Source organism: Salvelinus alpinus, chromosome 5, assembly GCF_045679555.1.
Source record: "Salvelinus alpinus chromosome 5, SLU_Salpinus.1, whole genome shotgun sequence".
NCBI classification, from domain to species: Eukaryota; Metazoa; Chordata; class Actinopteri; order Salmoniformes; family Salmonidae; genus Salvelinus; species Salvelinus alpinus.
In genome coordinates, this window is record NC_092090.1 from 34,563,657 (window position 1) to 34,586,886 (window position 23,230).

The 23,230-nt window shown below is 43.3% G+C and overlaps 1 protein-coding gene across 2 annotated transcripts in view; it reads right to left on the reverse strand.

Moving 5' to 3' along the window:
* Positions 1-214: 214 nt before the first annotated feature.
* Positions 215-23,230, reverse strand: part of LOC139576013 (CD276 antigen-like) — an 89,445-nt gene continuing 66,429 nt past the window's right edge. Inside the window, exons 6-8 of one of the 2 annotated variants that reach the window (XM_071401598.1) lie at positions 21,193-21,246; positions 14,789-14,827; positions 215-1,149 (exon numbers count right to left, since the gene is read on the reverse strand). In XM_071401598.1, the coding sequence (XP_071257699.1) occupies positions 14,805-14,827; positions 21,193-21,246 (77 nt within the window). In that variant the 3' untranslated portion in view covers positions 215-1,149; positions 14,789-14,804. Of the gene's footprint in view, positions 1,153-14,788; positions 14,828-21,192; positions 21,247-23,230 lie in introns of both variants that reach the window. The other variant, XM_071401597.1, reaches the window with a different exon arrangement.

The following is a 23,230-nucleotide window of genomic DNA, read 5'->3' on the forward strand; positions in this document are numbered from 1 at the left end:
CTTTTCACCATTATTCTTGTTTTCCTCATTATGTAGAGGAGTGTAGTCTGAGATAAATCAGCTCTAATGGAGAAGTGGATGTATGAATTGTGAGCAGTGTGGCTAATCCCATGAGTAAGGAGATATGTGTAATAATAGAGTGGACCTTGTTCTCCATGAACACACATGCAGTGGCCCTGGAAATGGACGCAATAATTACCAGTGACCGCTCGGGAACATTTTCACCATGTCTCTTTAATGCGAATCGGCACTGGGTTCTTTTATGGACGGCTTTGGCATTCATACGCACATTGACATTTGGCACAAGGACTTGCTCGAGTACCTGTATACTGTAACAGAACCTATACAATCACCCACCCACCCTCCATCTTGAATTCATAAAACCTTCCACCTTGGCAGTCAAAAGTAGCTGAGAAGAGTCCATGTTCATTAAAAACCTTACATATAACGCTGCTGTCAGGTCACTGAGAGAACCAGGGTGTATCCCATGCACCATTTGCAGTTTGTTCGAGCTTAGCTGGCATTCAATTTCAATTCCCCCAAGTTATTGAATATACGAGAGCGGTAGACACTGACAGGTCCAAGTTACTCCCCGGGCAACCATTAATTAGTGAGTCGAGGAGTAAACGGAGAGCTACACAGCTACACTCTGTCTCTGGCAGGTAGGCAGCTAGGGAGACACTGATGGCAGCCTCAGCTTGGTCATCTCTTAAGCTGTTCACTTCCTATTAGAAATGAGATCCTGGGCCTCTCAAACTTCCTACCTCGGTACATAGTGAAGAGAAAATAATGTCCAGGTTCGAGACAGGGAGCCTGTCAAATCCAATGGCCTTCAAGTGGAGCTTTTCTTTAGCCTATTGCATAGAAGTGAATACGACTCCACATCCGCGTTCATATACTTTGTTAATTGAAAGAGTAGCAGGGGAAGGGAAATGTTTAGCGCTGTAATAGGATATGATGGGTTTATGTCTTTTCTGGAAGCCCAGGAGGAAGTGGTCCTGTAGGGATGGGTATGATGGACTCATCGTCAGCTCAGTAAGGACTGGACACTGTGTGGGTAGGAGACAGTGGAACAAGTCTCTCCGTTGATGGATAGGTGTAGCGGGGTTAAATATAAGACTCATCGCTGTCTCACCGTTTGCCTCCTCACTGCTGAAAAAAATTAGAAAAAGATTGTGTTAGAGAGAGGGAGGTTGTCAGACCAAAACCTTATAGGGATTTGTGCTATGGAGAAAATTCATTACCTTACTGAGACACTTTCTTATTCCAACAGGACAATATTACGGTTTGTTCCTCTTGATGACTGCAACATCCCAGTAGTTTACCCACTCCGGTCCCAATAGACCCCTGCACACCACTGCTAATGCTACCACAGCAAATGAAACTGCTCTCCCTGAATCATTAAACTGGTTGGAGAATTAACTCAGACACACAGGGTTTATAATGGGGCGGCAGGTAGCCTAGTGGTTAAACCGTTGGGCCAGTAGCCGAAAGGTTGCTAGATTGAATCCCCGAGCTGACAAGGTAAAAATCTGTCGTTCTGACCCTGAACAAGGCAGTTGACCCACTGTTCCTAGGCCATCATTGTAAATAAGTATTTGTTCATAACTGACTTGCCTAGTTAAATAAAGGACAAATAAAAAAAATAATGTCACACGTGAAGCTCTCCTAGTTTCAGATTTTAAAAAGCAATATAGCAGGGTATAACCGTAGAGGTTCAGTTTAGATATGTAATTAGAGTGGATTACCCCAAACTACCTGAAACCTACTGCTCTGGACTTCCAATTGAAAAGATTTCTAAAAAGTATCATTTGTTTACATTTTTCAGTAAAATTATAATTTAAAGATGTACATGAAAGGAAATATATAAAAAACCACTAAGTTTGAGGCAGAGGAATACTTAATGCATTATGACATTTTGCAGTAGCCTACATGCTCTATGTTCCAGAAAGGCCTCATCTCTACTTCCTGTCCAAACCTGTCATGCTTATAAAGCTCCTTTTGATTCTGATCTGTCTCGAAGGACTGAGATTGCAGACCATCAGCAGATGTAATACTCTTAAGCGTGTGGTGAATGCTGTCTTGGTCACTTTGGCTGGAAAAAATGGCTGCTGCCACTGTTTGGAAACCTCTCTATCACTTCTTAATCATTACATATTTTCCCCTTACTGTGTCTGTGGCACGTGATATATCTCTATGAAGTGGAGAAACTGTAAATAAAACAACAGAGACGACTTGATGAATTATATAAGTCAAAAGAAGTCAGACTGTTGACATCTGAGTCCTGCCAGTTTCTTAGAGGTCTCTGTAAACTCGGTGGCTCTGGATATCCATATATATTAAACAGCAGCTCTCCATTTGAAAACTCACTCCAGTTCCCACTTTCCTTGCCTCCTCTCAGAGGGCAGTGCAGCTTGCCTCCTAATCCATCATAAAAATGAACACAACACAATATTTTCACACCTGCATGTTCTCATCGGATTCAAATCTACTTTTAGATATTCCCCCTTTGGAAATGCATGATGTGTGTGTTCAAACAGGGGGTCATTCTTATTGAGTCCAGGACAGCAGCATCCTGAAATGAATTTCAGAAATGAAAGACCACCCCAGACCTTTACCAAAGGCTATAGAGATTGTTTGGCTGTATATGCGACACGCGCATACACTAAAAAAACCTCATATCTTCACGTCAGACTCCTGACTGAATAGACTGGGAAGTTAACACAGACTATCCAAACTTGAAGAAAACTTTCTCTCTATCCAAGAGCTCCAGCAGACAGACATCAGGAGGACAGAACCATCCCACTTCTTCTTAGCAGGTTGAGACGCTGCATGCTGACGGACAGTTTCATTTACAGCCAGTGCAGGGGATTGCACACTAATTTACTCAGGCTATAGGAGACTGTTCACTTAAAGCAGCAGCGTGCTGGGTCCATTCTAATGAACCACTGTAAATCCACACTGCACTCATTTCAGTCCTCATTTGCATTGAAATGGAAGTGCCATATTTCATTCTCTTCCTTGGTAACCTTCCACCACTTATTTATATATTTGGAGAACCCTGTACAGGGAGCCACGGGCCCGCTGTTTTCAGACGTTGATGTAAATGACAACAATCTGAGTCATTATCAGAGAACAACTCCAGCTGGGGGATTCGGACATAAACACAGACGTTTCCAGAAGTCAATATGCAGCCTATGCAGCTTTGGAGAGATCTTAAAACTGACAAGGTAAGACAGGTTGCACAAAAGGCATTATGAAATACACAGTGTCCTTATAAAGATGTATTGAACACTTCATTTGTATAATTTGTATACATTTGTATAATTTGTATAAATGCATTTGGTATATGCATTGTTACACTGCTGGTGGTAAGCACACCACAATGAATTATTACAGACATGACAATGATAAATAATGCTCAGAGTAAACCATTCCGTCATACATACCCTCCAAGACGTCACAGTCACAGCTTCACTGACTGCCACCTCAATGCAGCCTCACACATCGCACACACGGCAAATAAATGTCATATGTACCTTTCCCCGTATTTTTATTATGTTGTGTGATTTCCCCCCTCCAATTTCCTCCAAGCCCCCCCGGTGTTAATTATCAGGCTTCTTTCCCCTAGAGCAGCACAGAGCTGTGGAAGTGCATTAATCTTGATTCTCCACTCCAGTACAAAGCCTTGTTTGAAGAGACTCCTGTGGTAAGCCCCAAAGGCGGAGTGATTCAGAGTCAGAAGAAGAGAGAGGAGAGGGAGAAAGAAAAGAGTCGCAGATCGCTCTGTGTTTACACTGGGAAACCTGGCCGCCTGGCAAAGCAGCATGCAAACCATTCATCCCCTTCTTCCTCAGTGTTATAATCATCATCTGTATGAAGAATTTCAAGCTGTGCGTCTGTGATGACATCAGAAGGGACCATGGGCTGTTATGATTTATTGATTTGGTCTGTGGTGGAGTAATGAGGTCACTTTCATGTCATCATCCCATTCCCACTTAGTGGACTGATGGCTGCTGAGTGGATCTGTTGGTTTTCTGGGGACTAACTAGGAGCTCTACAATTAAATCTGGCCCATTTCTATGTTCCAAAATTGTCTCTCCAGCCATGTAATTTAATGGTCTGCTCACATTGCTTTAGTTTAATTACAAGGTTTTCAAAACATGTTCCTTCGTTAAAAATGTAGTGTATAGTGAGTAGAGGTCGACCGATTATGATTTTTCAACACCGATACTGATTATTGGAGGGCCAAAAAAAGCCGGTACCGATTAATCGGCCATTTTTTTTTAAAAATGTATTTGTAATAATGACAATTACAACAATACTAAATGAACACTTATTTTAACTTAATATAGTACATCAATAAAATCAATTTAGCCTCAAATAAATAATGAAACATGTTCAATTTGGTTTAAATAATGCAAAAACAAAGTGTTGGAGAAGAAAGTAAAAGTGAAATATGTGCCATGTAAGAAAGCTAACTTTTAAGTTCCTTGCTCAGAACATGATAACATATGAAAGCTGGTGGTTCCTTTTAACATGAGTCTTCAATATTCCCAGGTAAGAAGTTTCAGGTTGTAGCTATTATAGTAATTATAGGACTGTTTCTCGCTGTACGATTTGTATTTCATATACCTTTGTGTCACGGCTGTTGAATGAAGTGGACCAAGGTGTAGCATGGTGAGCGTACATTTTCTTTATATTAGAAATGGCGCCGACAAAACAATAAACAATACAAAATAAACTGTGAAGCTTAAGGCTATGTGCCACAAATAAAGTCAACCTCCCACAAAGACAGGTGGGAAAAATGGCTACCTAAGTATGGTTCTCAATCAGAGACAACGATAGAAAGCTGTCCCTGATTGAGAACCCTACCCGGTCAAAACATAGAAATACAAATAATAGAACTAAAGAACATAGAATACCCACCCAAAATCACACCCTGACCAAACCAAATAGAGACATAAAAAGGATCTCTAAGGTCAGGGCGTGACACTTTGACTATTGGATGTTCTTATAGGCACTTTAGTATTGCCAGTGTAACAGTATAGCTTCCACCCCTCTCCTCGCCGCTACCTGGGCTCGAACCAGGAACACATCTACAACAGCCACCCTCGAAGCAGCGTTACCCATGCAGAGCAAGGGGAACAACTAATCCAAGTCTCAGAGCGAGTGACGTTTGAAACGCTATTAGCGCGCACCCCGCTAACTAGCTAGCCATTTCACATCGGTTACACCAGCCTAATCTCGGGAGTTGATAGGCTTGAAGTCATAAACAGCACAATGCTTGAAGCACAGCGACGAGCTGCTGGCAAAACGCACGAAAGTGCTGTTTGAATGAATGCTTACGAGCCTGCTGGTTCCTACCATCGCTCAGTCAGACTGCTCTATCAAATCATAGACTTAATTATAACATAATAACACACAGAAATACGAGCCTTAGGTCATTAATATGGTCGAATCCGGAAACTATCATCTCGAAAACAAAACGTTTATTCTTTCAGTGAAATACGGAACCGTTCTGTATTTTATCTAACGGGTGGCATCCATAAGTCTAAATATTCCTGTTACATTACACAACCTTCAATGTTATGTCATTATTATGTAAAATTCTGGCAAATTAGTTCGCAATGAGCCAGGCGGCCCAAACTGTTGCATATACCCTGACTCTGCGTGCAATGAACGCAAGAGAAGTGACACAATTTCACCTGGTTAATATTGCCTGCTAACCTGGATTTCTTTTAGCCAAATATGCAGGTTTAAAAATATATACTTCTGTGTATTGATTTTAAGAAAGGCATTGATGTTAATGGTTAGGTACACGTTGGAGCAACGACAGTCCTTTTTCGCGAATGCGCACTGCATCGATTATATGCAACGCAGGACACGCTAGATAAACTAGTAATATCATCAACCATGCGTAGTTATAACTAGTGATTATGATTGATTGATTGATTGTTTTTTATAAGATAAGTTTAATGCTAGCTAGCAACTTACCTTGGCTTCTTACTGCATTCGCGTAACAGGCAGGCTCCTCGTGAGGCAGGTGGTTAGAGCGTTGGACTAGTTAACCGTAAGGTTGCAAGATTGAATCCCTGAGCTGACAAGGTAAAAATCTGTCGTTCTGCCCCTGAACAAGGCAGTTAACCCACTGATCCTAGGCCGTCATTGAAAATAAGAATGTGTTCTTAACTGACTTGCCTTGTTAAATAAAGGTGTAAAAAAAATAAAAAAAATAATAATAAACGGCGTCCAAAAATACCGATTTCTGATTGTTATGAAAACTTTAAATCGGCCCTAATTAAATCGGCCATTCCGATTAATCGGTCGACCTCTAATAGTGAGCCTTGTCCATGGATCCTGTGTAGCTAGTAATTGGTGGCGAATCAATGTTAGTGAATTTTTTGAGGCTACTATACTGTTCTGTAGCTGCTGGTCTGCTGCTGGCTGGTCACTCTGCTCGCTCCCATCTAATATGTCATCCACATCACTAGACAGACACAGACAGAGACAGCAGCACACTCTCTGACAGACATGTCTACCGCCCTCACCAAGGATTTTATCTTTAATTAACACAGGTCATTCCAGATATTTTCACCAATGGAAAGACAGAGATTGTATTATGATTTCCATTTCAGGAAGTTGTTTTAAGCCTGTGTCAGGTCAAATAATAATTAATTGCACTGTCATCACTGTGGCTGAGTGACAGAATTCATGAGAGCTCATTCATTTAAACATTTAAACAATCACCTTCTAGAACTGGAATTCAGAGGGCTTTTAATGGCAAAAAAATGTTATGCCCTTGATTTCTTGTAAATCGTTAGTCCTCAGTTCTAGAATAGATTCTCATTATGAAATATAGTTCTACAGCATTGAGGCACTAAGCCCAGTTTGTCAACACAGTGATACACATCTTTCAGCTCTGACGCCTTTCATTTGGAGCCATGTATTTTCTCCCTGAGATTTATAACACTGACTCACATAAAAAGACATCTTAGTTGACACAGGCAACCCAATTCTGATTTTCTTTTCACTAATTGGGTATTTTGACCAATCAGATCAGCTCTGAAAAAGATCTGATGTGAAAAGATCTGATGTGATTGGTCAAAAGACCAATTAGTGGAAATAATATCAGAATTGGGCTGACTGTGTAAACGCAGCCTTACAGTCTACAAATCCAGCATATTTGTGCCTATTCCCATTTGGGTATGCTAACTACTCTGTATTTACATTTCTGCCTTCTGTAATTCTCTTGATGTTCTCAACACACACCTTTCCTTTGCTGACAATAGTTTAGCAGTATGTATTTCATTTAGCCAATTTAAAAGAACAGTGTTTCAACACAATTATACCAGCTCATATTTGAAATGACATTTGTAAAAGCTGTAAAAATGTCTGAAGGTGTGTGCTACTGTGTACTGTATGCCAGTGGAGGCCTCTATAAAAGTCCCAACCCCAGTAGGACACCTCATGTGGCCAATAAGAGAAGAGACAACAGTGCAGGCGCCAGGCTCCCGGCCCTCTGCCCCGGCGGGGTTGATGGAGGACGTGATGAATGCTCTGGAGGGGTATCTCTCCATCCATGTAATGCAAGGGGGATTGGACAGTCAGGCCAGGCCAGGGGCGTCAGGACAGCAGCAGTGACCAAAGACCCTGAGCCAGGTATATTAAGTGTTGCTGACAGCCAGGTGACACCAGAGCTCTGTGTTGTGTTGACTGCACACGACTCAGTACCATGTCACCATGATGGAGTGATAAACAGCCTTCAGGATCCATAGATCACCTGAGACGCTCCATATGTAATGTATATATGTACCGCTGCATGCATACCGCAGCCCACCGCACTGCACTGTCACGGGGCCCCAAGGCAAAAGGTTGTAGTGAGGGAGGAGGGAAGGTGGGTGGTCTCCATGCTGTGTATTACATACCCAGGCTCTCATCTGCATTATGAGTAATCTATGCTAGTTAATTGAGCCCAGAAGCAGTTGGTTTCAATGAAGCCTCCTGTATTTTTCTTGTGTGCAAAATAGAAGAAAAATAGCTCTCAGAGGAGCGGGGCTCTCTGTCGAGAGGCAAACAGAGCAGAACTCCTGCCGTGTTCATTAGCTGTCATTGATCAGTGATTCAGTCCCCACTCTCCCGCTGCCTGCCACTGCACACTGATATTACGAGTTTCTTGTCATGAAAATCGTTATTAAGGTAAAAAAAAAGTGCAGCCAGCCCAGCAACTTTGGTCCTTGGATTTTATTTTTCACTGCACTATTATCTGCACTATTCCGATGCGTATGGCTCCGCGCCAAACCTCCCCAAGCAAAGCTACAAAATACTATGCAGTCAGTGATATTCTGAGCAGCAAAACTATCCATCCTAGACCATTATCAATATGATGCAGTTTTTTGCACATCTCTTTATTGGCTTTTCCTCAGTGGTCATCATCAGGTATCTGGTGCTTCTGTCACTTGGATAAATGTACAGTATAGTATTATACGCTTGCAGAGTCATTATCCTGATAAATGGCTGAAACAATAAGCTAAATAATGCACAGATGTGAGGATGAGGAGGGCGAGTCGGAGAGGGTGATTCCATAGCCAACACCTCCCGGGAGAGCTCTAGCCCAGGGTAAGTGTCCTGTCTGACATCATCAACATCAGACGAGCCTCGCCGCGGCGCTGAGACAACAGTAACCTGAGGGGCCGCGTCGCCGCCTGGCGCCTGCCCTCTCCACAGAAACACCCAAAGGTCACACCGACACGCCAAGCGAAGCTTATTCCTCACCTCACGCCAGCTCTCTTGCTCTCTCTCTCTCTCTCTCTCTCTCTCTCTCTCTCTCTCTCTCTCTCTCTCTCTCTCTCTCTCTCTCTCTCTCTCTCTCTCTCTCTCTCTCTCTCTCTCTCTCTCTCTCTCTCTCTCTCTCTCTCTCTCTCTCTCTCTCTCTCTCTCTCTCTCTCTCTCTCTCTCTCTCTCTCTCTCTCTCTCTCAATGACGAGCCACGGTACAGCAGCTATACCTTAAATGCTCTAGGAACCATTTCCCATTTTTATATCTCACTTTATTTCTTCGCCTAGTTATCTCTTCCTCATTCTTATAAAAAAGAGAAGAGTGGGGCTCCTCAAAGTGATGTGTCGTCTCTGCTCCCTAAAACAGGACAGAGACAGAATAAGCCCCTTGGCCAACACTGTAAAACATAACAATGGGATAGATTCTTAGAGTGACAGTCCAGAGTTTAAGTGGATATACAGGGGAGAATTAAATCAATATTTTAGAGCTCTAGTAGAAAAGAGGGTTGAGAGGGCCATTATCTAGAGCTAATTGTACCTATAGGGCCTGTCCTAATAGACATATTAATATCTACTCTCTCATTGGAATTCATTTGTGGTAGTCTACTGGCTGTTGCTGGATGACTAGGCCATATCTGTCTCTCTGCCTCCTCTCGCACATTCACACTCACAGGATTTCCTTTATTCGCTTTGTGTCTGGCCTTGACAATGCATCCTCCTTCCATTGGCAGATATAATATCAGGGCATGTGTGCTGCAGCTCCCAGTACAATGGGATTCTGAGGTTCTCTTTGCATGACTCATTTGGAGTGATATGTCCTCCTGATTAACATGGATCATTAAATTGTGTCAAGCGTACACGTTTATACTGCATATCTCACCATACTATAGCCGATAACAAACGCAATCAGGGTGTCTATTAGCATTTTCTGGTAAAAGCCTACTAGCAGACAAGGTGAGAGTCCTCCACAATGAATGACACTTCCCTCAAGGACACACAGTCCTTTGTGAGGAATTGCAGGAGTTGCTTCACCATTGTTCAATGTTTCAGCGAGCACTCACTACGGCTAATTACTAACCATGGCAACAGCTCTGGATGTGAACACAGTATGGACACGCAAGGTGAGTGAATTCCATACCCAGTGGCCTGCAGTTGTTGTATGAAATATAAGAATGAAGCATAGAAAATAATAATGAATCACATACAAACAGATATATCAAAAAGGTGGTAAAAGGTTTTATGAAAACAAAAATGTCCCATGACACTAAAGCAGGATAATCAGATGCACTTATTTAATAAGACATGCTGCACTATGCATAAATGAGATAATCGATAGAAAAAAGGCCACAGAAATATTAAAATAATTGATTGGTGGTGATTCAGCAGGAGAATATGGTTTACAGGATATTGGCCTGCGACAGTGATAGGACTGAACGTGAAGGTCAGGGCGTAGTAATGTCAGATAACCTCACAGACAGTGGCTCAAATGGCACCCTATGCCCTATATAGTGCACTACTTTTTTAGCAGGGCTTATAGGATTCTATAAGAAATAGGGTGCCATTTTGGACTCAGAGAGTGACTCGTGGTGCCTCTACTTTATTTGGGGTAGTTAGAGGAAACGAGTTCCTCCGCCCTCTGTCATCGTGGTTGGCCCTCTCAGCAAAATGTATTTTTATGACTTGATCCAATCACTGTCTGAATAAAAACATACTGTGACCGCATATAGACGCACAATCAAGATATTGATATCACTGTCTTGACACCAAATAACTTTGCTTTGCGTTATTACAGCAAGAGAAACATCTGTATTATTTGCATAGTAACATAATATGTGTGCGTTGACAAAGTGTGTGTCAGCTGAAATGCAGTGTCAGCTCCTTCACTCCAGCTGGCCCTCGTGATTATTCTCCAAATGTGATGAATATAATTATAGGGAAACTATCCCATCCTCTTATTAACAGATCCATGTCTTGAACCCCTAAACTTGCCCTATGAAATCCAGCTATTTTATGGATGGGAAGGAAAATAAAGAGGAAGCTCTCACACTGCATTCATTGCTTCCTTTAATGTGACAGGTTTAATCTTAGTTGGGTCAAAATTGATGGAAAGCTTCTGAAACGCCTCTAAAAATATCCACGAGCAATATCAAACATGCTCGTCATAATGAAAGAGGAAAATATAGATTTCACAGAAAAAGCTGTTGTAACAAAAATGTGCTTGGCATTCACGGCTTACTTCTACTTGCTACCAAACCAGGATCCGGGAGCACCCCCCACAGTAAAAAAGCTGACTAGCATAGCCTAGCATAGCGTCACAAGTAAATACAAGCATCTAAATATCATTAAATCACAAGTCCAAGACACCAGATGAAAGATACAGATCTTGTGAATCCAGCCACCATTTCTGATTTTTAAAATGTTTTACAGGGAAGACACAATATGTAAATCTATTAGCTAACCACGATAGCAAAAGACACAACTTTTTTTCTCCACCATTTTTTTCCTGCATCAGTAGCTATCACTAATTCGACTAAATAAAGATATATATAGCCACTAACCAAGAAACAACTTCATAAGATGACAGTCTGATAACATATTTATGGTATAGGATATGTTTTTTTAGAAAAATGTGCATTTTTCAGGTATAAATCACAGTTGTACATTGCAGCTGCAATCTGAAATAGCGTTGGAAGCAGCCGGAATAATTACAGAGACCGACGTCAATTACCAAAATACTCATCCTAAAACATTTCTGAAAAATACACAGCCTACAGCAATCGAAAGACACAGATCTTGTGAATCCAGACAATATTTCAGATTTTCTAAGTGTTGTTTACAGTGAAAACACAATATATCGTTATATTAGCATACCACATGAGCTAACATCACACCAGCATTAAATCAAGGCAAAGGGGGCGATAACGTTATCGCCACCAAAATATATTAATTTTTTCACTAACCTTCTCAGAATTCTTCAGATGACAGTCCTGTAACATCATATTACACAATGCATATAGAGTTTGTTCGAAAATGTGCATATTTAGCATCACAAATCGTGGTTATGCAATGTAATCTGTCAAAACATGGCATGCATTCGGGCCTGCGCCATCTTGGAAAGGCACCTATGTTTACGATTATTTATCGATTAGATTGACTAAAAAAATACAGGTTGGACAGCTAATGAAAGATGCATTGGTTATTAATGCAACCGCTGATTTAGATTTTTAAAATTTACGTTACTAGACATACATTGTGAGTTACAGCCAGACTAGTGCCGCAAAAAATGGCTGACAACTGCGTTTACATTTTTCCACATAAATACGGAATAAAATCATAAATAACTCTTACTTTTGGACGAGCTTCCATCAGTATCTTGGGCAATGTGTCCTTTGTCCAAAAGAATCGTTGCTTTGTTGTAAAACGACCTCCTCAACTTCAGAACTAGCAGCTAACGATAGCTACACGGCACACACATGCCCAAATCCTCAAACGCAATACTAAGGAAATTCAGAAAAATAGCAAAATACTCGCATAAACTGATATAAATCGGTTTCAAATAACTTCGTTATGATGTTTCTAACACCTATATCGAATTAAATCACAGACGGATATATCTTTGATCAATAACGAGAGCTTTTGAGCATGCGATTCTGATGTCCTCCCTTGCGTCCTGGCGAGCGTCAAAAAGAAGGGCCATCTCACTCCATTCCCTTTTATAAACTCTGAGAAACACCTAGAGACACCATTCCACTTCTCATTGGTTACTGACATCCAGGGGAAGGCGGGTGCAGTTCATTTCGATCCATAGGGCATACACAGAGCTTAAAACTGATCCGAGATCAGAGACTATTTTTCAGAGCTTCGCATGTCCTGTCATGATTTTCGCTGTAGAAAGAGTTCTGGTTCACCCACAGACATAATTCAAACGGTTTTAGAAACTAGAGATTGTTTTCTATCCAATAGTAATAATAATATGCATATTGTACGAGCAAGAATTGAGTATGAGGCAGTTTAATTTGGAGACGATATTTTCCAAAGTGGAAACAGCACCCCCTGTATTGAGAAAAGGTTAACCTCCCTCTGTCAGCTAGTGAAGCTTTCCTAAAATAGCCACAACACAGTACCCAACCTGGGCTTCCTGGCCTGGGCAGTCCTCTCCTTCAGGCCTAGCCAGGAAGGGTAGGACCAGGGGAGTGAGGTGGAGCCTGACACAGCCTCCCAATGCTTGGCCTGCCGATGGGCCAGCCCATCCCTCTCTAAAGACAGGCAGCAGACCAGGGGCCACAGAGGCCAGGCTCCAGTCACTGGGTGATGGATGAGGCCTCACAGTCTGCCACTGCATTACTGCTGTTATCTGTGCATGGTCCACCTGACCCTCACTACAGAGAGACAGGCAGACAGACAGATAGATAGACAGAGAGTATACTGCACTGGGCTGTTCTGTTCTGGGAGAGGAAACACACCACACCACACCATCCAGACACTCCATAAGTCTCTCTAGACAGTGTCGTTACACAGCTGCATGGTAGGTGACCATACTGTACATCCTCTTCAGATACCAAGCTGAATACTAGAAACTGAACGTCAGAGATATTTCTCCAATATTTAGATAGCTAGCTATTTAGTGGCTTGCTTTTTGAGGAGTGTGTATGTCTACATGGCAGGCAGGGTTGGGTAGGTTACTTTCTAAATGTAATCTGTTACTGTTACTTGTCCAAAATTGTAATCAGTAAAGTACATTTTGGATTACCCAAACTCAGTCGTATAATCGGATTACTTTCAGTTACTTTTGGATTACTTTCCCCTTAAGAGACATTACAAGAAGACAAACAGGATCCATAAAACACATTTGGTGTGTCCTCATAGTGGTCTCTGGCTTATGGTCAGAGATTATTTTTTTAACTTGCGTCTTTTCTCAGTGCTGAATTGAATGTCATAAAACAGAAAGGTGTCATAATGTATTTTTATTTATTTTCGCAACATCCTTTCTGGATTTCAACATAATCCAATAAGTCATTATCTAGTTTTTCAAAAGTATCTATAATCTAATTACTGTTTAGAGTAACAGTTTTTTGTGTAATCAGATTACATGTAACTGACTACATGTAATCATCAGTTACTCCCCAGCCCTGAAGGTAGTGTACTGTACTGTAGGTTGGTGGGCTAAGCCGACGAGCATCATCCCTCCAAATTATTTATACAGTCAAATTCCTCTCACTTTTTTTTTTATGTGTTAGATAAATACTGTGAGCAAAAGATTGGCAACGTCGAATCCACTAAAGGGAGCAAATAAACTGTAAGAAACAGGTTATAAATACAGTGACTTGTTGAGGTCACGAAGACTATTATCAACACCTACGTGTCTGTCTGGCTGGGAGAGAGAGAACGGGCGAGAGAACGAGAGAGACAGAGAGAGAAAGTTGATGCTTCTCACTTTACAACCAGCATGTCTATTTTTAACCTCCTCCTGTATTCTTGTGTCACTCACGTCTCCCACAGAGACACACAAACACACCTGGTGCTGGCAGGTTAATGAGTAATGAGTCATAGGTCCAATGCGGCCTCAATCTCAATATCAAATCATAACATGCTATAATTGAGGAGAATCACGTGTTTAACATTAATTGGGCTTTAAGGGGGGTTAGGAAGGAGCTGGAATATTCAAAACCCATTTCTAATGACATTGCACAGAAATACATTTGTCATGGCAACCAATGACCCTGTGATTTTGAGAATCAAAATATCAAGACTTTCCCAAATTCCTGATTGTCCTTCACAGAATGAATGTAGCCTGAGGCTCATTACAGAAGCAGTTACCCACAGCCTCTGCAGACCTTGGGGCCTCGAGAGCACGTACTGCCTCCTGAAAATACTTTGCAATCGCTGGAGGGGGAAATTAAATGTGAAGACAACCTGATATGACACACACACAAACATACATACACACACACACACACACACACACACACACATGAAGGGTGTGTAATGACGTCATCGTATGTGATTCTTACCTGTGTTCTTTTGGCTTTAGCTTTTCAGGGCGGTCATGGCTGAAAGATAGAACAACAGAGGAATATGAGCTTCGTAATGCCAGTAAAACAATTAGGATGATAGAACAATACAACATTGTACAGTAGAACTGTTGGCTATTAGCAGCAGAAAGTGGTTTCCAGTAGCATGGGATGTGAACATGTATGTAGCCAGCCTTCATACCTTCTTTGTAATATGTGGGTAGGGCTGTTGTGGTGCCTGTATTACCGCCACACATGAGCCATGTGACTGTTGAGTCACGGTAATCTCCTTTTATGCACTCTGGACATGCATTAGTAGTACCCAACTTGCTAACGACCATCAGGTCGCTAATGGCCTGGCACTCAGGGCTCTATTGTCCCTCTAACCACTCTGACATTAATGCAAATTAAATAGAAAATCCCATCAAACACATCATCAAAACAGAATGTGCTTTTAAAACCTCACCTCACAATCACCTCACTGTGATTGATCAATTTGAAGAAAGAAGTTCAACAACAGGTTGAAACTGAGTGGAAAACATGGTCATTGTGGATGTTGTTTCAAAGACTAACACAATTAAATGGGCAGTGCTTTGTAAGGTGATGATTAATTCAAAACACCAATATGCATATTAGAGTTTATGCATACGCATAGGCCTGTGAGCCCAACCCAGCCCCGCCAACAACAAAAAAACGGAATTAAAAGAATGATTGTGCCGTTTCTAGTCATCGCCTTCGAGTGTGGACAGTATTATTATGCATACTGGATGAACTAGTTACCTTATGCTACGCACCAAACGTTCTATCCATGAGTCAGGGAGAGAACGTACAGGCCTAGGCGACGCTGTTGGTTAATTGATTGTGCAAGACGGCTTATTCGATTTTGAATAGCCTAGCAATAGGGCATTTTTTATATTTAATTAATAGGCTTTACTTTTAGCTACAGAATAATTCACCACCGTGCATTTCCACCTCCTCTCTACTTCATTCCTTTCTCCATCACACAGAGAGAGGAGCTGTCAACAGTTTAATGAAATAGGTTTCGGTGTGAATACATGTTACTATCGATGTTCCTGATCCAATTTCACTAGGTTTCCCAAATGAAACACTTGGTAGCTGTAGGAACAGGTTTGGAGAGAGCATGGCATACAGAGTTTGGGCAGAATATCACCTGTCGCGCAGCAGCGAGAGGCTGCATGCTCCTCAAACAGTGTGTTGATGCATGGAGTGAAATAACCAGAGTAGCCTGAAAAACGAACCAGTGGGAAAAGGGCCTCCATTTGCTATTAGAGTGCATATGGATGACCTGAATAGAGCGCAAGCCTTCTTTGCTACTTTCTCAAACATCAATAGCCTATAGTCAGTCGTATAATGCAGCGCCATATTTGATTTGATTTCTAAGACATTCTAAGGTTTGTATCATTCACAACTAAAGTTGCCAAATAACTCTAAATCTAGTGTATCTGACCTGTTTCAAATCCCTTTTACGCCCAACATAGCCACTTCATATGCGCACTCGCTCCGGAATGGGAACAATATCCTTTCTATTTTATTCAGCTAAGTTAAATTATATTATTCTTACTATAAAATCATATAATATAAAATAATGGCACAGGACTTATCAGCATATCTTGTCTGCTAGCCAGATAACATACAGTAGTCCAACTGTTCATAGTGTTTCTTTAGACCTGCCTAAATAACGGATTTATTGTGATGGTGTATATTCAATTTATTTTAGATTTGTTTTCATGAAGATGTTCCAAAAGCACACATCAGTGGCTTGGATGCATGGAGGCCTGGGGATGCTAAAAGTGTTTATGTTAATTAGCGGTCAATTACCATGAGACCAGCAGACTTTTTCATGACAATAACCGGCAGACAAAATGTCATGAACGCCACAGTCCTATCTGTGGGGTTATAGGTCCAAAACATCAGACCACTCTGGAGGCTCTCACATTAGTTTAGAGTATTTAGCCAACCTTATCATGACTCTCCCTAATGAACGAATGAGGAGGGATTACAATATAACGGTTGTCTCTCTCTTTAACTTCCCCGTCCCGGGCCACCGTCCCTCCCTCTCTCCTCTCCTGTGTGTGCACCAACCTTGCCCAAGCTAACAGGAAGCGGAGGGCACAGTGCTTTATTTAATTAGCCACTGCAGCGGAGTGCTCATGTGGAACCGACGCGTGGCGCGCCCTGGAACACTAAGGGGAGGCAGATCAGGGGAGTGAGATGGATTGACGACACGTCGCCTCCCCCCATGGGGGCTTCACTGGGCTGCAGGGGTATGGGTCACATGACAGGGAAGGGGGGGACAGATGACATCTGTGGACAGGAATTCATCCTGGGAATGCTTGTTGCTGTCCCCTAAACCTTGCTCACTAATGTAGAGCCCTGCCCCTTGGGGTACTGTACACCTCTCTCCTCTCCTCCCAAAGACACATCCGATCTAGCACGCTCTATGCAGTTACTTTAATATTACCCTAATATTCAGATCAGCGCTACATGCCCTCGATGGGCCTCCATGTTGTTGTGATGCAGAATGCTGCTGACTGCTCTCATTAGGTCTGACAGCGCTCATTATTCCACATGATTTAGGAACAGCTATCCCTCCGTTATCTCTCTCATAGTGTGACAATGGCCTTCTCTTCCCGGACCAACAGATAACCCTTGAGAAGAGGCTAAACCCTGCTCAGTACGCAAAGCACACGCCATTAATAGTTCAAAGAGGAGAGAGGGAAATCGTCTATCAACACACTACCTAACAGGATCTGGCCCAGTAGTACGGTAATATATGACAAATCAAACACTGTAGGGACACAATTAGCAGAGTCAGGTGCTGGTCTTCTCAAGTGTTTAGATTATAGGAAAGGTCCCACCCACAAATTATTATTTTACCTTTATTTAACTAGGCAAGTCAGTTCAGAACAAATTCTTATTTACAATGACTGCCTACCGGGGAACAGTGGGTAAACTGCCTTGTTCAGGGGCAGAACGACTGATTTTTACCTTGTCAGCTCAGAGATTTCATCCAGCAACCTTTCGGGTACTAACCCAACGCTCTAACCACTAGGCTACCTGCCGCCCCAATTATGCATGAAAGTAGGACAGAACTGAATATTATAATCCTCATTCCGATGCAATCAGCTTTTGACACCAAAACCCTATTCCCAGGATGCAGGTTGATAGTGTTGAAGTAAGCACCCTCTTGAGGAAGGAGTACTGTACTGTATTAAACCAGTGAGGAACACAAGCAGAAGCACACGAGTTATGCAGAGGAACACTTAGCCGTAGAGCACAGGGACGTCTGTTAATTACCTCTCCTGAAGTTCTTCTGTGGCCCACATCCACTAATGAAGGAATCATAATGACTGTATTTACATATCTTTAAGCAGTAATATGTGACCACTGGGACAGCACATGAGAAGAGGAGCATCACAGACTACACTGGCTGCAGTGGCTGTGTAAAGAGAGGCCTGTCGGGTTTGACTGGGGCTGGGGAGAAAGGCTGGGGAGAGAGGCTGGGTCTGGGGAGAGAAGCGGGGACTGGGGAGAGAGACTTAGGCTAGGGAGAGAAGCGTGAGCTGGGGAGAGAGGCTGGGACTGGGGAGAGAGGATGGGGATGGGGAGAGAGGCTAGGACTGGGGAGAGAGGCTGGGGCTGGGGAGAGAGGCTGGGACTGGGGAGAGAGGCTGGGACTGGGGAGAGAGGGTGGGACTGGGGAGAGAGGGTGGGGCTGGGGAGAGAGGCTGGGACTGGGGAGAGAGGATGGGACTGGGGAGAGAGGCTGGGACTGGGGAGAGAGGCTGGGACTGGGGAGAGAGGCTGGGACTGGGGAGAGAGGATGGGACTGGGGAGAGAGGATGGGACTGGGGAGAGAGGGTGGGGCTGGGGAGAGAGGCTGGGACTGGGGAGAGAGGGTGGGGCTGGGGAGAGAGACTTAGGCTGGGGAGAGAAGCAGAAGCTGTGGAGAGAGGCTGGGACTTTGTCATTTCATGACTTTGTCGTTCTCCTAATACCCATGGTCATGGGAATATGACTATTTCATGAAAGGACACAAAACAATGTGCAATGTGTAATCTTGATTCCCTGAGGAAAGAGAGGGAGATGTAAGCCTAACATGTGAGAGATGGAGATGTGAGAGTTTCTCTAGAAATCACGTGGTCATGCCTTTTCCCTTTCGTGACGTGGTTGTTGAACTTTACTTTTCAGGTTTGTCATGGTTGAAGAGATTAAACAGCTATCCCACTGAATTGTGGAGGCTCTTATAAACACTGCTATGGGAATACACCAACTCTGATGTGACTGAGTCTGAGGCAGCTGCACTAGCCGTTTCCTGTGCAGTGTATTAAAATCATCAAGATATTTAGGTTGACGAGCTATTGCACCTGACGATCTGATGCGATTCAAGCGACTGCCATCCATCTTTCAGCTGTTGCCTTGGAGGATGCGTGACGTGGTCTCACTCCATGGTATCAGCATTATGGAGCATGACATTAGCTTGTCTTCAACCTTGACGGCAGGTAGATTAGCGGTTAGAGGGTTGGGCCAGAACCGAAAGGTTGCTGAATCGAATCCCCGAGCTGACAAGGTAAAAATCTGTCCTTCTGCCCCTGAACAACGCATTTAACCCACTGTTCCCCGGTAGGCCGTCATTGTAAATAAGAATTTGTTCTTAACTGACTTGCCTAGTTAAAATAAAAGGTTAAATTGACAGCACCTTGTCTCTGCAAGCCAGGTAGGAAGGTTAATTCACCTCACAAACCGGAGACCATTTTCACATCTCTCCGCCTCTTTCTGATGATGTTTCCCTCATGAAAGAAGTGGGTCACGACGACGCACACTCTGCCAGTGCCCTGTTGCTAGGGCCTAGGCTAACTCCACAGAGCCCAGGATGCAGAGAGAGCAGAGCAGAGCAGAGCAGAGCAGAGAGACAGACAGACAGGGGCTAGTGGTGCAAAGAGAGAGATTGCAGCCCACTCCGAACAGTGTGCTGCTCTGGGATTACTGCAGCTAACTCTAAACTGCGCATCACGCTGAGATTACAAAACTAATTTCAGAAAAGAGGTGAGGGTTGGGGAGTGTGTGCGTGTGTGTGTGTGTGTGTGTGTGTGTGTGTGTGTGTGTGTGTGTGTGTGTGTGTGTGTGTGTGTGTGTGTGTGTGTGTGTGTGTGTGTGTGTGTGTGTGTGTGTGTGTGTGTGTGTGTGTGTGTGTGTGTGTGTGTGTGTGTGTACTGTATGTGTGTGTGGTAGTAGAGGAGGGGGAATGGGTGTTGTTGGCTCTTCCAGCTGCAAGCACATCAAGGATTTCAGGCCAGGCATCTTGTTTGTAAAGCGGTACCCTGCTAGCTTGCTGCTCTAACGCCGGTGAGGGGAACGCCTCCCCTTCCAAACGCAGAAGCCCAGGATGAGTCCAGGCTCCCAGTTATCACTGGTTATTGTTCCAATCAGGCTGGCTTTGAAAAGGGAGGCACGCTCTCCTCCGGACAGCTCATTAAGATAACACACTAACGCAGCTCCCCCATCATCCTGCATTTATTAAAGTGGGCTTCATTTCAGCTTCTTTGTCTCACACAGGAACCTCTCCCTTTGTCAGCACAATTGGAGCCAGATGGCAAAACAAAGCCGCTGTCTGGAGTGTTTTAAAGAGGTACCTCAGACGGCAGAAGAATGAGCCGCTGAGCCCCTCTTCAGCTCACGCCCACCACCGCACGCATGGTGCACCACCGCCCGCACAGGTGTGGCTTTTGAGGAAAAGAGAAAGGTGAGGGGGTTGTTGAGGAGTCAGGAGAAAACAGTGGGTTGAGGTGGAGGGTCTTGGAGATCTTCCTGCTCCTAGCCAGTACGGCAGCTGTAGGTATGGTGACCCTTCCACTGGCTGCAGAGTTCACTTTGAAACATTCATGAGACATGCATTAGGGAAAGAAGCCATTGTCTCCCTCCACTCTGCCCAGAAACCTTCCTTCACCTCTCGGCTTATTAAAATCACATAGTATTAACTGTGGCGTTCACATGGAGGCTAAATAATTCAATCACACTAAAGAAGGAGTCAAATGAATAACTTTAAAGACATTATCGCTGGAGGGAGAGTCGTTCAGGCCTGTGCCTGGTATCCACCATGGCCTTGACTCAGAGCACAGAACTTGCTCTGCTTGCTAATTAAAAAATGTATTCAGGACACAATATTAAATATTATCTCACTACTGTGCTGAAAAACATGCTTGGTGCCCAAACATTAGTACTGCATTTAGACATTGCACCGGAAGAAGCAGAATTTCATTCCATGTAAGTTCTTTGCAATTTCATAATTGAATTAGAATGGGGTATGCATTGAGGAGTAGTTAGCCTCTATGTGTATGGTGTAAAAATGTGGTGATGGTTGTTAGAGATGTGCCTTGGCTGACCTGTCTTAGACTGCTCCTCTTCCTGCAGTTCTTTGGCCTCTTCAAGCTCCTTGGCTGTGGAGAGAAGCCATCAGACCATTAAACACACAGAAAACACGCAGGCACACAAGAGCACGCACACAATGCACTGTTCCTCTGGCTTTCATAAGGCAGCAGCTCATTTAAACCTATGGTGTGCTCATCCTTCACGGCTCAGTCGGAGGCTGAGGCTGCATGGGGCACTGGACCACAGCTGCCCCCCTGGCCTGGCCCACTCACAAATACAGTAATCACATTAAGCTATGGCCACTGGCTCTTCTCTCTGGAAACATACTGTCAACTGGGCCAGGCTGACAGGAACCACAGTGATGGGCACACACGGACGCAGACACAAATGTGCTCACACGCACACACACACATACACACAAGCACACATACACACATGCACACACACTCCAAAAATAGACCAGAAACAGAGGAACCAGAGGACGGCTGATTTGAATTTTCTGACACCATCCTCAGCTCCATTGTGTTTGAGAGAGAGACCGCATTTCGTGTCAGACACTTACTGCACGCCCAGATTCAACTGATCATTGGACCAAATTAAACACGAAGGCAACAATATTGTCTCAGAGTTTTTTTGTACGTCTGCTGCAATTTACAAGACTGACGGAGAGAGAAAATCCTTGCAAAATCACAAAATCCCCATAATTGCAGCAGTAAAAAGATTTAAATATATATGCTGCTTCTATTGTAATGTCCACAGTTCTTCATACATCGCACTATTCCATTTCCGTTCCACATTCCTTCATTCCCACATTCCTTGTATTCGCATTTTGAAAACACCACACTCAGACAGTATGTGTATGCCTACAGGTTATAATTTCTCAGAGTGATTCATTCAAATCTCCAGCTTTTCAAGTGAGTTGTTTTCCCCCTTTCTTCGCATGGCATACCTACCTATTTCTGGATCCCTCCTCAGAATGATTATCTGGGAGGATTTCACAGGAATCCATTTGAGAAGGTCACATATTTGAGCAGCTGCCCTCCTCTAAATTCTGGTGCCAAGAGGACATTTAGTTTAAACAAACATTCACTAGAAACTTTTACAGCATTTGTGTTTTTTATGATGAAGACAGAGGGAATAGAATCACCGACCTCCTCTCTCTCTCTCTCTCTCTCTCTCTCTCTCTCTCTCTCTCTCTCTCTCTCTCTCTCTCTCTCTCTCTCTCTCTCTCTCTCTCTCTCTCTCTCTCTCTCTCTCTCTCTCTCTCTCTCTCTCTCTCTCTCTCTCTCTCTCTCTCTCTCTCTCTCTCTCTCTCTCTCTCTCTCTCTCCCTTTATCTCAGCACTATGACATCACACTCTAGCTCTAAAAGTTGGTTAGAAAATATCAATAATGAATGTGGAGTGTAAATGTTCTGTGAGAGACCTTGAGCCACCTCGCCTCAGTTAACGGCCAACACTTCCTGTCCTGCCGGAACAACCTCTGACACTACGGGAAGAGCAGCCTCAAGGGACACTTCTACAGTACCAGGATGAACCAGGCCTTTTAGAGACGCCTCTATGTCAAAGTCAAAATGGTGGCTGCCATCCACTGAGTTTGAGTGAAATCTGCTCTGGCAAGGGGAAGCGGCCATCGTAAAACTCTGAGATGGATTTCAGAGTTTAGGTCCAATATAAGAAGGTTATTTAAGTGATTAGTTATATCACATATGCATTCAGGGATAAAAACAAGTGAGTGCAGCAACTGGATGAAGCACCTGGAAGATGGAAGCTCACAGAGGACAGATATTCCCTGTACCCAGGGGAGTGATTTGAATCATCCATGTCCCCACGATGACCTTCATCTATCACAGAGGGCCATTCGTCCCATGTCACCTACACATAACACATAACACACTCCACATAACACACTCCACATAACACACTCCGAGGGTACGTCTGATTAAATCACACGCTCATTTGAATGTAAAATGAGCTTCATGAATATGGTACACTGGTCCATTTACAGCATATGTTGGACATGTATGGTATACACATTCATTATGCAAGAAAGT